The sequence below is a fragment of the Ambystoma mexicanum genome, chromosome 9 (assembly GCF_040938575.1).
Source record: "Ambystoma mexicanum isolate Mex_15411 chromosome 9, UKY_AmexF1_1, whole genome shotgun sequence".
Lineage (NCBI taxonomy): Eukaryota > Metazoa > Chordata > Amphibia > Caudata > Ambystomatidae > Ambystoma > Ambystoma mexicanum.
In genome coordinates, this window is record NC_090931.1 from 872806841 (window position 1) to 872822653 (window position 15813).

Here is a 15813-nt window from a genome sequence, read left to right on the forward strand (position 1 = left end):
GGACACTTAAATGCGGCAGTAATAGCGCTACTGCCGCATTTAAGGGTTACCGCCAGACTTGTGATGAGGCCCATAGTATTGACGGCGGATTTCCCGCAATGTACTCCCATGGGCAGCGTTAGACCTCAGTGCAAACTTCGGACGACACGGTGATAACAGTGCAAGGTCAGTCGTCCTTTATTGTGGAGAGTCCATTAACTGAAGTGCCATTTGCCTTGGAAATAAAAATGCCTTGGGCCCATTGGTATTGTAGGTACTAATTTTACTAAAACCGAGAAGATAGAAGACTACAAAGACTTCGTCGGGACTCCACTGAGCTTTTCTGACAGCTGTGAAAGGGAGGAAGGGCGCTGCTCTTCATCAGACTAATTAGGGCCTCATCACAAGTTGGGCGGTAACGCCGGCAGTATTACCGCCCTACCGCCAAACCCCCTGGCGCTATTAGCGCCGGATCACTGGTTTGGCGGTAATGGAATTCCCCATTCCCCACTGAGCCCATTCGGGAATGCCCCATTCTCCATTGGGCTCAATGGGGAATTTTCACGCTCTTACCGCCGGCGGATTTCCGCCAGCTCAGAGCTGGGGAGAAATCCGCCGAAGCCTTGATTTGGCGGACCCTTAAATCGGGCGGTAATAGCGTGACCGCCGGATTTAAGGGTTACCGCCCAACTCGTGATGAGGCCCATTGGGCCTCATCACGAGTTGGGGGTAACGCCAGCGCTATTAGCACCGGGAAATCCGCCGGCGGTAAGAGCGCGAATGAGCGCAATGGGGAATGGGGCATTCCTGAATGGTCTCAATGGGGAATTACATTACTGCCGAACACGTGATCCAGCGCTATTAGCGCTGGGGAGTTCGGCGGTAGGGCTAGTGCCCATTCCCCATTGGGCCCATTCGGGAATTCCTCATTCCCCATTGGGCCCAATGGGGAAAATCCGTGCTATTACTGCTGGCGGATTTCCCGCCGGGGGTAATAGCGCCGAATATTCGGCACTGTTGCCGCGGATTTCCCACCATCTCTGAGCGGGGGGAAATCCACAGAGGCCATGACCTGACAAACCCTTAAATGCGGCGGTAATAGCGTTACTGCCACATTTAAGGGTTACCCCCAGACTCGTGATGAGGACCATTGTGTCCTCTCTGGGTGTGCTTACTTGTTTTGGGCTTATCAGTGTGTGGGGGGGAGGCGGTTACAGATTAACTCTCGGAGGACTGCGCAGGAATGAGGGTCCCGCTGTGCCCATTGTCCCGCAGCCCCCGAGCCCAGCCCCCATCCTTGGACTAGCGGGGTTTAACTGTATCCTGAGATAGGATGGATTAGGGCCGCTAACGTCCAGGCCGAGCCCTGGCCCACATCCTTTCATCTATGTTAATAAAGGGACTTTGACACCGAATGCAGCGGGTTCTCCTCTGGCTGGCACAGGCCTCCTGCCTCTGTAATCACACACGGGTGGATCCTGCCCTGGGCGCAGCGGGACCCAGACTCGGTGGCACTGGCACGGGCCTTCTCTGTGCCGTCCGTGTCCAGGATACGCTTGCCCTCCTCGGTGTCTTGACCCTTCCCTATCCCTGCCCCACCCCTTTAGTCGGCTTTGTATTCACGCGCCTTCCTTTCCCTGTGCTGCACGCACCCACACCTTGCTCTCACCCCCCTAAGGCTGCGGCTTTGGCCCTTCCGGTCCGTTCACTTCTCTGTGCCCGGCTGGACCTGCTCTTGGCCCGCTGGGCCCTCCCCTGTGCTGTGCGTGGACGGTGTCTGTTTGCCGCGGTTGTACGCTGGACGTTAAGGTGAGGCTGGGTTTGGGTCATCGGTAGAGACACTCAGACTTGCCAATGCCCACATCCATGGCATGCAGACGGGAGTCACTAGAGTAGGGAGTGCCTGGCGGTGTGAGCCGAGAAAGCAACCGCGTATTGCCAGGGAGCGGCGAGTGCCCGGGCGCGCTGTGTGCAGTGAGAGAAATAATTCAGGAACGCAGGGGCGAAGGCGACCACGCATGTTGTTGAGTGGAGGAGGAGGACGACACGGAAAAGCCATGACATGATGTTTTTCCCATGGGTCAAGTCCTAAAAAATAAAGTGGGGGGGGACTCAATAACCTACCAATTGAATATGCCATCACCAGAAATTAGCATATCAAGGTTCCCTCTGAAATAAGTGGGGGACTCCTGAAAAAAGTGGGGGGACTCCGTCCATCTGCATGTGCCCTCGACTTGAGCCATGTATTCTGAAACATAGAACCCCAACCCTGATTATCGAAAAGACTGCAGCGTTCATTGGGGTTGAACTGACCTATAGGCAACTCTGGAGATTTCCTGGTAGGCCTCTGCACCTGGGCCTCTTTTGTGTGGTGACCTATTTTATTTACATATGTTCTCTTTAGGAAACGACTTGGGTTTGCTGAAAATGTGTAGTAAGGGGCCACTTTGAACATTATTTCCAGGGCCTATTTTGGTTCCAGTCCATCCCTGGCCTTCATGCTCCCATAAATATATATTTAAGTTTACGCAATATAATGCCAGCTTTACACCTTTGTATTCTGGGTGGTGGTTGGTCCACGTATTGTGCAATCTCTAAAGATGATTTGGAACAGTTTTGCATGCAATTATTTTTCACTCAAGATAGAACGCGCCTCTTGCCCTACCCAAGATGTCAGCACCATTTTCATCCACGAAAAAGAGAACCACAGCGTGGCTGATGGAGCGAAAAACTCATATTGCTAAGTAATAATATAATGATAATATCACGTGATATATAGTGCCTCAGGATCCATTACTCTTGCTTCTAAGCACACTAATAAAAATAATTCCAAATACAGCAACTCAAAGACACAAGTTGGCAGTGTTTTAAGTGGGATGAGCAACTTGGGGAGGGGGGGCTAACATGTCTCAAACTAATATTTATTTGGGGCGTTGCCATGAAGAGCAAGTGACTAAGGACTCTTTGGAAGCGTATTTGACTAGAGACGAGGCCTGACACACATAGGTGAGTTTTCTATTGCAAAGTAAACCTGGGCTGCATGTTCCCATTGCAGTGATTTGTCTGTAACATGCAGTGGTGTGTCCAGACTCTTTGGACTGGAGTGGCCCAAGTGGGGCACTGACTTATGCAGGGGTTGCATGAAGTAGTAGCGCGTGCACACGCGCGTGGCAATTTAGGATAATGGGTTGGCACAAGGGGTGGCCAATCAGATTCCAGAGGTAGCACGTGTTACCCTAGGCCACTCCCTGGATACGCCCACGGTTCCATGCAAATTCACTCTACGAAAAAACAAACAGTAGGTCGGGGGTCCCCAGACTCACCATTAAAGCATGCCGCCAAATACTAATTCGACACTCCGATGTATTGTTCAGAACGCTATTGCTAATATTTTCTTTTGGAAGAAAAAATGTAAATCACATTTTAACAAAACAATGCTTTGTTGTCTGGCAGCAGCCTGCAGTGATCAGTGACACTGGAGTGTTGCCGTGTCGTGTCTCCAGGGCTCCAGGAATTGAAAGCTGGGCCCCGGAAGAGGCAGCAGGTGGGGCGAAAAGAGGGGTCGGAGGGGAGTCATCAAAGGCGTCGCTCGGGGGCGGGGTGGAGGATGGGGGGCTATAGCCCTGGGTCTTTTGGTTGTTGCCTGGGGTAGAAGCTTAGGGGCCACGACCAAAATGCCAGCTAGCCCCGAATCTCAAAATTCCCGAAATTAGCGTACCCCCACACCTAGCAATAATAGGGTGCCTTCTCAAGGCTAGATTGCAAACGCTGCTAGGGTCTGGCTAGTGGGGCACCACCTAAGTTAAAAGCTTGAATAGTGGGCAGGCCAAATCTGCAAACTTGTGTAGCTCCAACCACTATGGCCCCAACCGTGCCCTCTGCACGTGAACGTGTAATATTATATTTGTATCTGGGTTTTCTATAGGGTGGACCTTGCTAAGACGCAATGGAGGACTTTACATGCTGTTGAGGGTAACCTATGAGGTAATGGGTGGGGGGGCTTATAATATGTGGCAAAGGTTGTTCGGCTATTGAGGTGGAATGTGATGGGGAAATGCAAGGGAGTCTAAGTGTCAACCAAGTATTGAATGAAGACTCCTGAACTGCATGAGCTCTGGCAGTGCTGGCATGGTCGGATTGCCGCTGGCACTGTGTTCCAGTAGGCGTGGCACAGTCAGAGAAGGCCTGCTTCCTGTTTTTGTCATTGCGGCCCAGTTGCTTCTAGTAGTCATACTCAGGACAGCAGGTGCTGATCATCATAGGTGGCGTGGGCCCATTTAAAGTTTGCTTATTTATCAGTGACTCTGGGAGTCAGGGCCAGGTGTGTACCACGAGAGTAGCAGCTGCTCCCTGGAGAATGACTGGCCAGGTGCCTCCAGTGAAATGACTCGCCGTTCCCTGGGAAGCGTGTGTCCAGGTGTATGCAGCGGCAGCACGGGATCCTCACTGGGATTTGCGTCTGGGCCAGGCGTGGGCTTTCAGAACAATCACGTATTATGCACTTGTATTTATGTGTGGAAAATGAAAAGAGCTTTGCCAAGAAGTAATGTAAAAAAGGCCATATTAACAATAGCTGGAGCAGTCCCATTGCTGCATGCTTTACAAACCTTTACACAATCTTGATCTAGTAATTAATTAATACATTAAATCAGCTGGAGCCGGATCACAAGACAGGCTTTAAACACTTCCTCCGTACATGAGGATAGATACAGATCTGCAATCAGTGGTGGCGATGGTTGGCGACCATTAGGGGAAGGCGGGGCGATAGCCCCAACACACTCTGGGGACCCCATGAGAGAGAAGGCGGCTCTTAAGTTTGACCTTCAAGCAAATCATTGTTGAAACGCTCATAATGTCTTGGGGGCTCATTACCAGTATGGCGGTGCAGGAAAAAAATGGCAGTAATGGAATTACCGCCACTTTTCCCACACCACCATAGTACGAGTATGGCCCTGGATTGGGGGATTTACCCCTAGCATCATGCTGGAGGCAACTCCTACCACTTTACACTGACAATCGACAAAATCGGTGGAATTACTCCACTGGCGGTAATTCTGCCAAAAATGCCCCTTAGAGTCCAGTGGACTCTAAAACATGGGGATTAACTCTGCCACTTATCCAGTGGTAATTCTACCGGACCAAGTGACGGTAACAGTAATTCAGTTGGGCAGTATTCCAGCAGATTTACCACCAGAATACCACCCAACTCGTAATGAGGCCCTTGATGTATTGAGGTCTAGTAGTAATGAGTTAGGAAAATGATGGAACGAACCTGTGAGCGAGCACAAGGTGAAAAGGGGACAATTAGCTTGAGAAGAGCTTGGGAGCATATAGTGCGAGGGGTGAGCAGCAGAAGCCAGATTAAGTCATGTAGGAGGACGAGATAGAATGTGCATGAACTTAACAAAAAAAAAGAGGGATTTGGAAAAGGGATTGACTTTGCATGGATAACCACCTCACAGGAAACCGGTGCACAGACGTGGTCCAGAGTCCAGTGAGGTTGGAGAGGGCATGGGCAAAAAAAAGTTCACTAGTTTCCAGAGAGGAGCAAAAGAGTGAAGGGGGAAGCAGGGGTGTTGCTATTTCTGGAAAAAGATCTGTGGTACGCTAATGTCCGGATTGTCGGGCCTGAGGGCTACCTAGCCTTTTGGTTGTAGCACCTGAGCTTCTATCCACGGCTACAACCAAATGACCCGGGGCAATAGCCCCCTCAGCCACCCCAGCAACGCCTCTGGGGGAGGGAGTGATGCAGCCTGCTGAGAACCAGGGTGGCAATGAGAATTTTTTTGGCTTCGCGGGTGAGGTGGGGACAAATTTTATCTATGTTCAGGATATTATGCCTGGCAGCCATAGTAGTGGAGGTCATGAAGTGCTGAATGTTTACACCTCTGCAAAAGAGAACCAATGGATTGAGATTTTTGGGGAATGGGGTAAGGAGGCCAAGGGGAAACAATAAAGATGAGCGGTGGCAGAGGCAGCTTTTGGTGCCAGAGGGGGCAGATAATAGGGCACCAGCGGGAATCTCCAAGGGCGCACTGTGCCCTGGGGGGGGGGAGCACGGGGAGCGGCCATGCCCCTTCCGTGGCTCCACCACTGAAGTCGAGTGGATAAGAGTTGTGGCATTGTTGACCGGAATAAAAACACTTCTGTTTTAGAGGAACTGAACTTTGTGCAGTGCTGCGACAGATACCAGATAGGCAGTGATAAGAGAGAATAGTTCAGGTGTGACAGACAGGGAAGCGGAAGAAGCTATGATTAGCAGTGGAAGCTCGATGATATGAGATGACAGAGGGTGAGATACAGCGTGAAGTGGGAGGGGACCAAGGACAGACCGATGTGGGAATTCTGCTAGGAAGGCAGTGTTGGGGGCGGACCCGCTGTTCCGGGAAATAAATAGGAGCAGGCAGACAGGCAGGGGCCACTGCAGGTGAGGACGGTGTCCTAAAGGCCAAGACGCAGAAAAACCAGAAAGAGGGACGTAAGAACAATGGCACCAAAAGCTGCAGAAGGATTAAGGACAACGAGGAGAGGGGGCAGATGTCTTTGGTAATCCATAGTGATGGAATAAGAGACATTGGTGAGCACTGCATCTGTGGCGTGTCTACCGTGGAGCCCATATAGCAGGGGGTAGTAAATCTGCTTGCTTCCACCTGGTCCGTCATGATACCGAAGGCTAAAAGTTTGAGAACTTTGGAATAGTGTGGACTGAGACAGGTGGGTTAATAATACCTGGGTTGTTCAGGTTAGTGGGTGTTTCTTCAAATGGGATATGATGGTGGCCTACTTGATACAGGCTGAGGAGATCAAGAGGAAAATGAAAGGTGCCAACTCCTTCATTAGTCGTGGATTGAATGGCTCAGCCCGAAGGATAGGTCCCAACTCAGCTGAGCAGTTGGGTGGGTGGGAAGTCTGATAATGAGCCGAGGGCAAGGGTGGATTTACCCATTTTTTTTACCCCCGGAACCCAAAAAAAACCATGTAAATAAAAAAATAAAAAATTCGACATTCTTTTTCTCGATATTATGACTGCACACCGTGGCATTCCAGCTTGATACATTTGTTTACATTTCAGTGCATTTGATTCTCACAAATGGGGACTGATTCTTCATCTTATTCTCTTGACATCCCCCATGACCTTTTCTTGACAGGTGACTCACAAGGTTGGTGACAGTGCAACACACCGGTAAGCACGATTTGGGAGATGAGCGCAGAGTGCATCGTGGAGTCTGAGTGTCAGAGAATGCCCTTTAGCTTCAAACTGGTGGTCTTGGGCAGCAGTGGTGTTGGTAAATCGAGTCTGGTGATGCGATACGTCAAGGACGACTTCCGGGAGCTGCCTTCGACTGTGGGCTGTAAGTACTGGGGATGCAGAAGCAGCCCTTTGATTGTCTGACTAAGTATGTATATGGAACATCAAACACAAAATGTGCTTTTTTTCAATTGCTTTACACCATTTTGCAAGTCACCTGTTACACACCAGGCCCTCATCTGAAGTAGTAGGAAGTACAAACCAAAGGCATATTCTGATGTCTGATCTCTACCGCAGCGCTTTCCTCATGTCACTCTTACGTCATAGGAGAGTATCTGACTCTGCAAGAACTTTCTTCTAATTAAGAGTTCACATGCACTAAACTCTGCATGTTTTATGTCGGTGTATCTTATTTACATTAAATATATTTTGGTAAAATGTGCAGTGTTATATGTTTCTGACGCAGGATGTTGTAAGCACCGCCATTGGGCCCTGCGGGGTCAGCACGTGGCCTCTGTGTTAGGTTGCACCTGACTTCCATGTGTCCCAGGGGAAGGTGCGGTCTTCCTGCGGATTAGATGGATCAGGAAAAAGCAATGAGCAGGTTGGGAACAGTAGAGGAGAGAGGATGTCACAATCCCCAAGGGTCTCAGATATAAACTATGCAATCTGATTGGTTTAGTTATGAGCTCTCATGCTCCCGTGGGTCATGGTCCCTGTCAACGTTTGGGATTCCACGAGCCTTTTCTCAAGCATTGCACATTTCCAATTTTATCTATTTACCCATTCATCCTTTTATCTACATGTTGTATTTCTTATTTGCTGTTAGCATGTAGGTATATGAGGGTCATTTTCAGAGAGGTTGTATGACCACAGACAGGAGAGTGAAAATATAAAAGCAGTTAGAGTATATTTTTTTCATGAAATGCAGTATTTCGGAATTGTGCACAAATGTTATTTTTTTTAAACGTATTGACCAACAATATGAAATAGGCTTTTAGATTGTTAGTTCTTACCAGCTCTTCTGATGGAAAGCCTAAACTAAATTTCCTGGCACCTAGCAGCTCTTAAATGTTTTTACTCAAATGAGATACATTTCACAATTGATAACGCCTGGGGGTTCCGGGCAATTTACTGGTTATTCGATGAGTTGGCGATCACTGGCAAAAGCTTCATCCCAGTAGCAGCAAATATGGCTTCCAATAGAGGAGCACCACTAGCTCAGAATTCTGATCACTATATTCTTGGATACCGTTCAGAAAGTCTTGGCTTTCAGATGCACAGCTTCTGTCCTGCTGAGAATGTGGCTCGTTTGACTAGCTGTTCGACTTAGCAGATTCACTATAACCAAAATTAAGTACGTGGTTGTAGTCAGGGGACCGGGGTACCTGTCTCATGTGAGAGACACAGACCGCTAAGGACACTTAAAGTGACTTATTAAAGAAAACACCCCAGGTTCCGCATTTAGGCCTATGCAGGCTTGGACAGCGACTGTTAATTTTCTTAACACCGCTGTATTGAGCACAGTTGCCCCACGTGCTACTGCACATGCTTCTCAGAACTGTTGACTCTCTGATGATGGGGACCTGCTGGCTCTGCCAGAATGCTTCATTGTAACTGTCAGATTCTGTGGTGTTGTAAAAATGAGATCAAAATACAGGTTATAGGCTGCACTCCCGTGGTGATCACGTGGTGACCACGCCCTGTAGAGTTAATCCAGTCGCGTAAAGAAACCACGCTTTTCCATGCCAATGGATGGATCAATGAACACGTGATTTATCTTCCAGGTGCTTTCTTCACTCAGCTGGTGTGTCTGAACAACACAACCATCAAATTTGAGATCTGGGACACGGCAGGCCAGGAGAAGTACCACAGTGTGTGCCACCTGTACTACAGGGGTGCCAATGCTGCCATCTTGGTGTATGATGTCACTAGTAAGGTGAGAGTGGCCTTCCCTCCCCCCCTGGAATATGCTAAAATTCAAACCAGTTGTTTGGTTCTGTGATTATGACCCTCCCCGTGCTACATTATGAGTTTTGATTTCTTTTTTAACAATTAGTTTCATTTTTGGGATCGGTCAATTACAATAAGCACAACTATAATGTAATCCACACCAGAACATTTACATATTTTGTTATGCACGTGTATATACTGAAAAAGAAGTTCAGCAAAGTTAACATAATTGTGTTTAAAGATGCTGTGTTCCTTTTAACAAAGGTAATGAGTTTAAGTTGAGGTCATTTCCACTTGGAGGTATGGCACAGGGTAGGATGTCTGGGGAAGTGCTGCGCTGGGCCATATAGGCAAAGGTGGGCAAGCAATTCATATACACCTTGTAATTGAATGTATGACACACGGGAGCTTCCGAACAACAATCAACAATTAGTGCTGCACTAAGTATTTGTGCAGAACTATTATCAATCATGGTACATTTCAAGGAAAGATTACCAGTCTGAATTCAATAGGAAATCCTTATTCACACTTCCTTGCAAACATCTCATTTGCAATGTCCCGGGAGGATAGCTCAGCCGCAACGTGCTCGCCTTGGAAACAAGACGACACGAAGCAACACAGGTTCCATCCCTGGGTCCGCGCTTGGAAACCTCTGGGTATTTTAAGTGCGTTATAAATACGCAATTTAGACATATTCCTGTAACAGCGCTCGATGCCCACGGGCTGTGTGAGCGCTTTAAAATTCGAATAAATAAATAAATGTCCTATCTTCAGTAAAAGGTTGCCTTGGCATTTTCCCACTCATTGACTACTGTATAATCCTAATGGCAATGTTAAATACAGGAAATGAATAATTTGTTTGGAGTTAGGTCTATGCATTTAAAATATATAGGTTTGTTTTGTATGTCAGAGCTTTATCTCTGTGGTGAGGCAAATGCCGTCCTGGACAACCCCATAGAAGTCCTTGATTCTGCCACATTTCACTAGTACACGAGCCAGGGTGCCAGTGGTGTTTGCTATGCTTCTAGCATCCAAAGTAGTCTAAGACATTGGGCCTCATTACAAGTCCGGTGATAACCGTGCCCGTAAAACCGGCAGGTTGCGGTTGGACTTGCAATGTTTACCGGCACCTGACTTCCCAGTAGCACTGAGGTTTTATGACCCCGGTGCTCTGAGAAGTCAGGCGCCGGTAAATGTAAATCCCCATTCCCATTGAGTGCCATAGGACTCAATGGGAATGGGAATGAGGATGGGAATGGGGATGGGGATGATGGAAAGTCTGACCTGGCCGGCGGTGCGGCACCTGCTCGCAGACTTGTAGTGTGCCGGTACGGTAACAGCAGTGCCGGTAGGCTTACCGGCCCCGTTGTTACCGGACCGGCACACTTGTAATGAGGCCCATTGTGATTGGACATTCTTATAGTCGTCCAGTAGATCTTCCAGTGGATTCTCTTTTGCATACTGGATTAGAACATTGCTTAGAGGTGTTGGGTCCAATGCTCTAGCCGTAGAGGTTCCTACCTTCATTCCTCATTGTCCCGCAGGCCTCCTTTCAGAGGAGTGAATCATGCTATGATGTTTTGATCCCACTGTGGACTCCTTTTCAAGATGCTTCCCTGTATTTGCACCTTCCGGAACAAGATCTTACTGTTTTCCCTTCTGTAGGATCCCGCAGATCGATTCACCATGCAAAAGGAATATATTCAACAAACCTTTCTGTCTCTTTCCTATCTCTGCTATGACTGTCTTTGCAGTATTTGACAAGATCTTCTTTGCCCTTGGCCTCACCTTTGGCCGAGTTAGGGTCTGCTTCTTCTAACTTTACCCACAAAGGATTCTTTCTGCGGTTGCAATTATCTTTGTGATGTCATTGTGATTCTTTCTACGGTTGCAATTTTTTTTGTGTTGTTATCATTGTGGTCAGTGGCTGTGCATCAGGGGGTGCATAGTTAAGGTGGACTTGTTTGAAACGTGATTGCTGAATTACATTTTTTTTTGCATGAAATGTGATCACCTTAACAAAGGTTTTTTTCACTGAATTTCAAAGGTTTTGTTGCTATGTGTTTTCTTCGTTAAATCTGATCACTTTAGCTCTCTCATAAGTAAAATGTTTTAATTGAATTTCAAGAGTTTTGTTATACTATAGTTTTTTCAGGGCCCACTAGCCATGTTCTTTGGTCGTGGCCACTGTACCTGTTGCATCAATAGGTTTCTTTGGGGCCCACTAGCCATGGTCTTCAGCCGTAACCATTGTCCATGGCCTTCGGCAGTGGCGACTGTACGTGTCAAATCAATAGGTTTCTTTGAGGGCAACTAGCTTTTGCATTTGGCTGTGGATACTGTACATGTTGCACCAATAGGTTTCTATGTGGCCCACTAGTCATGGCAGGTGGCCATGGCCTTCGGAAGTGGATACTGTATATGTTGCACCAATATGTTTCTTTTGGGCCCTCTAGCCATGGCCTTTGCCATGGCCACTCTATATGTTGCACCAATAGGTTTCATTGGGGCCCACTAGAGATGGGTTCTTATTGCACCAATAGGTTTCTCTGGGGTCCACTAGCCATGACCTTGGGCACAGAGGTCTATTAACCCCTGCCTAGGAGATGTTATCACTGCAGGTGTAAAATTACTTTTTTTTTACTGTCTCCCCATTCCCACGGGACTCTCACGATCTTCCTCTGATAATGGCAATGAACTACACCTACAGCTGCATTGGGATTTTCCTGGTATTCCCCCGATAATGCTCGAAAACCTCAAAATCTTCCGTGTCCTCACAGGCACTCACCAAGTGCCCCCTCCTCTTTCTATGGTCCTCCCATTCACCTCAGTTCCTTTTTTCCTTATTGGCTCTCTCTTGGCCATTACCCCTATCACTGTTTGGTTTGTGTGAAGCATTTCGTTTATCCGTGGTGGACTTGATTGAAATGCAAGTGCTGAATTTCAAGGGTTTTGTTGCATTAAATCTGATCAACTTGACCCTCTCTTAACAAATAATTGTTTACAGAATTTCAAGGGTTTTTCTATACTGTAGTTTCCTGAGGGCCCACTATCATTGGCCTTCAGGCGTGGCAACTGCAAATGTTCTACTCATAGTTTTCTTTTGATCCCACTAGCCATGGCCTTCAGTCATGGCCAGTGACCATGGTTGAACATGTTGCATAGTTTCTTGAGGTCTAACTAGCTATGCTCTTCGGCAGTGGCCTCAGTGACTGTTGCAACAATGGGCCTCATTACGAGCATGGCGGTAGCTGTGCCTGTATGGCAGGCACGGCTACCGCCATGCTCGCGACCGGCACCGCCTCCCGTGATTGGGCAATAACCGGCCCATTACGAGATGCAGGGGCCGGTAATTGCCATTCGCGGGAGGCGGTAATGCCGGGCTTCTGATCGGGAACCCGGTAAGCCCACAGCCCTCTCAGAGGCCCAAACGAATGGGCCATTACCAGCCAAGTTCGCCCATGATGCAGGGTTGATTGTCATATTCTAGCGCCTTGAGATACTTAAGCATGATTCTACATAGAAGCTAGGGTATGCCAGCTATTAGCCGCTCTCATTGATTCATCCTTCGTCAGATCATATACATTTCTGAGTGAAAAGGGTGAACTGTTTTCTCCCTGTCCCCAACATAGATAGAAAAAAAACACATAGGCCCTCATTACGACCTTGGCGGTAGCCATGCCACCATATTGGAGTCATGGCTGCTGGCGAAATCATGTCCGGGTCCACGGATTGAGGAATTACCGGGCCATTCCAAGTTCAGAAGGCCCGGTAATTCCTCCATCCAAGGACCCGGACCCGGTCCTTCCCCATTCCCATTTCAGCCCCCATAGGGCTGAATGGGAATGGGAGAGGAAGCAAACAACAGGCCATTACGAGTTGGCCCGTTGTTTGCTCCCTCTTCCCCTCGCGGAACCCGGTAAGCACGCCTGGTTTGACCAGGCGTTACTTACCAGGTCCCGCAAGGGTACCTCGTAATGAGGCGGTCTGGGGTTTACGGTGCCGTTACCCCGCACCGCCAGGGTCGTAATGAGGCCCATACTCTTTGATTTTGAAACTAACTTCTGATCACTATGTCTCATGCTGGGTGCGCATAAACTCTGGTTTAGGTTATAGGCACAACATTGCATAATTAGCCATCTTTTTCGTCGTACACTTCAAAGGTTCTATGTTTTTAAAGCGACCAGTTTTAAAATTGGTTGACTATTTTTTGTCGACCATGACCAAACTCCTTTTTGTTTTCTGTCTGTAATGGGGGTGTTTCCTTCCCCCACTCCCCTCTCCACTCCTTTGCCTCCCCGACTCTAAACACCCCTAAATCAAATTATAGTGCAGCAGACTATAGTTAAGGTGAGTAGTAAGTTCAATAGGAAACCAGAACATTTATTTGCAACTAACGTTTGACTTGCATGCCCCCTCGGGATTGGACGTTTTGGAAAACATTTGTTTAAAAAATGAAAATGTTATTAAGAAAGCAAAAAAAACGCTGTTTTCAGCCTACTCCCATTCATTTTCCCATAGAGAAAAATTCAAAATGTCTGCGCAGTGCACAGCAAAACTCCCTAAATGGAATTAGACCAGGCACGAAACAACTTGGGTACGAAGCGTTAACTCAATTTCCAGGAGGGTCTGGGGTTATTCCGTCCAGTAGTTGTTAAAATGTTTGATGGAGAAGAGGGTGCCCATTCTCCCAAAATTATAGCTACATTTTTCCCATGGTGCTTTGCAGCAGAAAGGCTGAGAGGCATTTCAAAAATGAAAAAGTAGCACACTTTCCCCAAATTTCTATTGCTAATAACTTCTAACTTGCTGGATAGATTTGGATACAATTTTCAAAACAAAATCTTTGTCAAGAACCGCACCCAATCTGCAAATTCTAGGAACAAAACGTTATACATTAAAAAGTTATTAGGCAAACAAAACAACACAGTTTCACAGTTTTCAGCCCATTCACTTTCAGTTAGAGAAAAAGTGCAGTTTTAGAACAGCAGTATTGTGAAAACTGCTGGCCAAATTTGGACCAAATAAGAAACAAAATGGGTACAATGCATGGACTTAAATTTATTGACTGGTGTGGGGTAAATTCATCCAGTAGTTTTTAAAATATTCGACAGAGAACGGGGTGCCCCCTGCTTCTTAAAACCTTTATATCGGCCTCAGTGCTTTTTACAGCAGAGAGGCTGAGCAAGGCTAACAACCTTTGACTTGCTGGATTGATTTGGATGAAATCTTCCAAACAAAAGTTTTTCAAGAGCCCCACTAAACTGGAAGGTTTGGGAAACATTTATTAGAAAATGAAAACGTTGTTGAGAAAACATAAAAACGCTGTTTTTCAGCCCATTCGCATTCATTTTCCCAAAGAGAAAAAGTGGTGTTTTATTTATCGATGTAGTGTGAAAACCACTTTGCAGAGTTGAACCAAATAAAAAAGAAATTGGGCAAAAATAACATTGACTTAATGTCCTTCATTGGCTTGGGGCAAATTCATCCAGTAGTTTTTTTAAATATTTGATAGAGAACGGGGTGCCCCTGCTCCTTAAAACTTTTAAATCGGTCTTGGTGCTTTGAGGCAGAGGGGCTAATAACTTTTGACTTGCTGGATGGATTTGGATGAAATTTTCTAAACCAATGTTTGACAAGTCCCCGCCCCCAAAGCCCCCACCCAAATGGAAACTTTGGGAACAATTCGTCAAAAAATGAAAAAGTTATTAAGAAAACATAAAAACGCATTTTTCAGCCTTGCATCATTCATTTTCCCATAGAGAAAAAGTGCAGTTTTTCGACAGCCATAGCATGAAGACAGCTTGGCAGATTTGGACCAAATAAGAATAAATGTGGGGCAGTAGTTTTTAAAATATTCAACAGAGACATAGGGGTGCCTCCCTGTTCCTTATAACCTTTATATATCGGTCTTCATGCTTTGCAGCAGAGAGGGTGAGAGACTTTTCAGAAATGAAAACCTGCCTACTGCCTACTACAGGGAGAAGGCACAAATGAAAGTAATCACAACGCTGTTTGGAGGAGGAAAAGGGATGCCATCACCCTTTGGAATGAAGTCCCCCACAACTTTACAAAGTTTAATAACATTCTCGACTTCAGAAAGAGACTCAAAACTCTTCTGTTTATGTAGTCACTCCTGTGGGAACACTAATGGTTTTGAACCACAGCACTTAAAAGGCCTCGCTGTAGGCGCTGTATTAATACCAATAGTATTAGCCATAGCAGTCACATCAGGCTAGAGGTTGGAAGTGGGAAAGAAGACACCATGTGAAGTTGAGAATTTGGGGGTGGGTTGGGGAGCCAGGTATGAGTAGAACATTTTTGATTTGTCAGGGAAAGACCACAGGAATTTCACAAGATTACAGCAGAAATTTAGCAAGACGCGCTAAGAAAATAATGTCACATGAATCAATTAGTGATGGGATAATGGGGGGTTTAGGGGGGGGAAAAGTAAATTGCATGGAGTCAGGGGACCTGGAAAAAAGAAGGGGAACACATGCTGAGTGCCTGTGAGGAGGTGGAAGACTTTTTAATTCTGAGTATTTTTTCCAATTATCACAGGAATCGTTTAACCTCTAATCTACCACAGGAATTTCTGTTATTGGAAATGATTACTGTGAAATTATCGCAGC

The 15813-nt window shown here is 46.8% G+C and overlaps 1 protein-coding gene across 1 annotated transcript in view; it reads left to right on the forward strand.

Annotated features, from left to right (window-relative positions):
• Window positions 1-15813, forward strand: part of RAB17 (RAB17, member RAS oncogene family) — a 138909-nt gene that overhangs the window by 58545 nt on the left and 64551 nt on the right. Inside the window, exons 2-3 of the mRNA XM_069615979.1 lie at window positions 7128-7331; window positions 9016-9167. Of these exons, the coding sequence (XP_069472080.1) occupies window positions 7181-7331; window positions 9016-9167 (303 nt within the window). The 5' untranslated portion in view covers window positions 7128-7180. The remainder of the gene's footprint in view (window positions 1-7127; window positions 7332-9015; window positions 9168-15813) is intronic.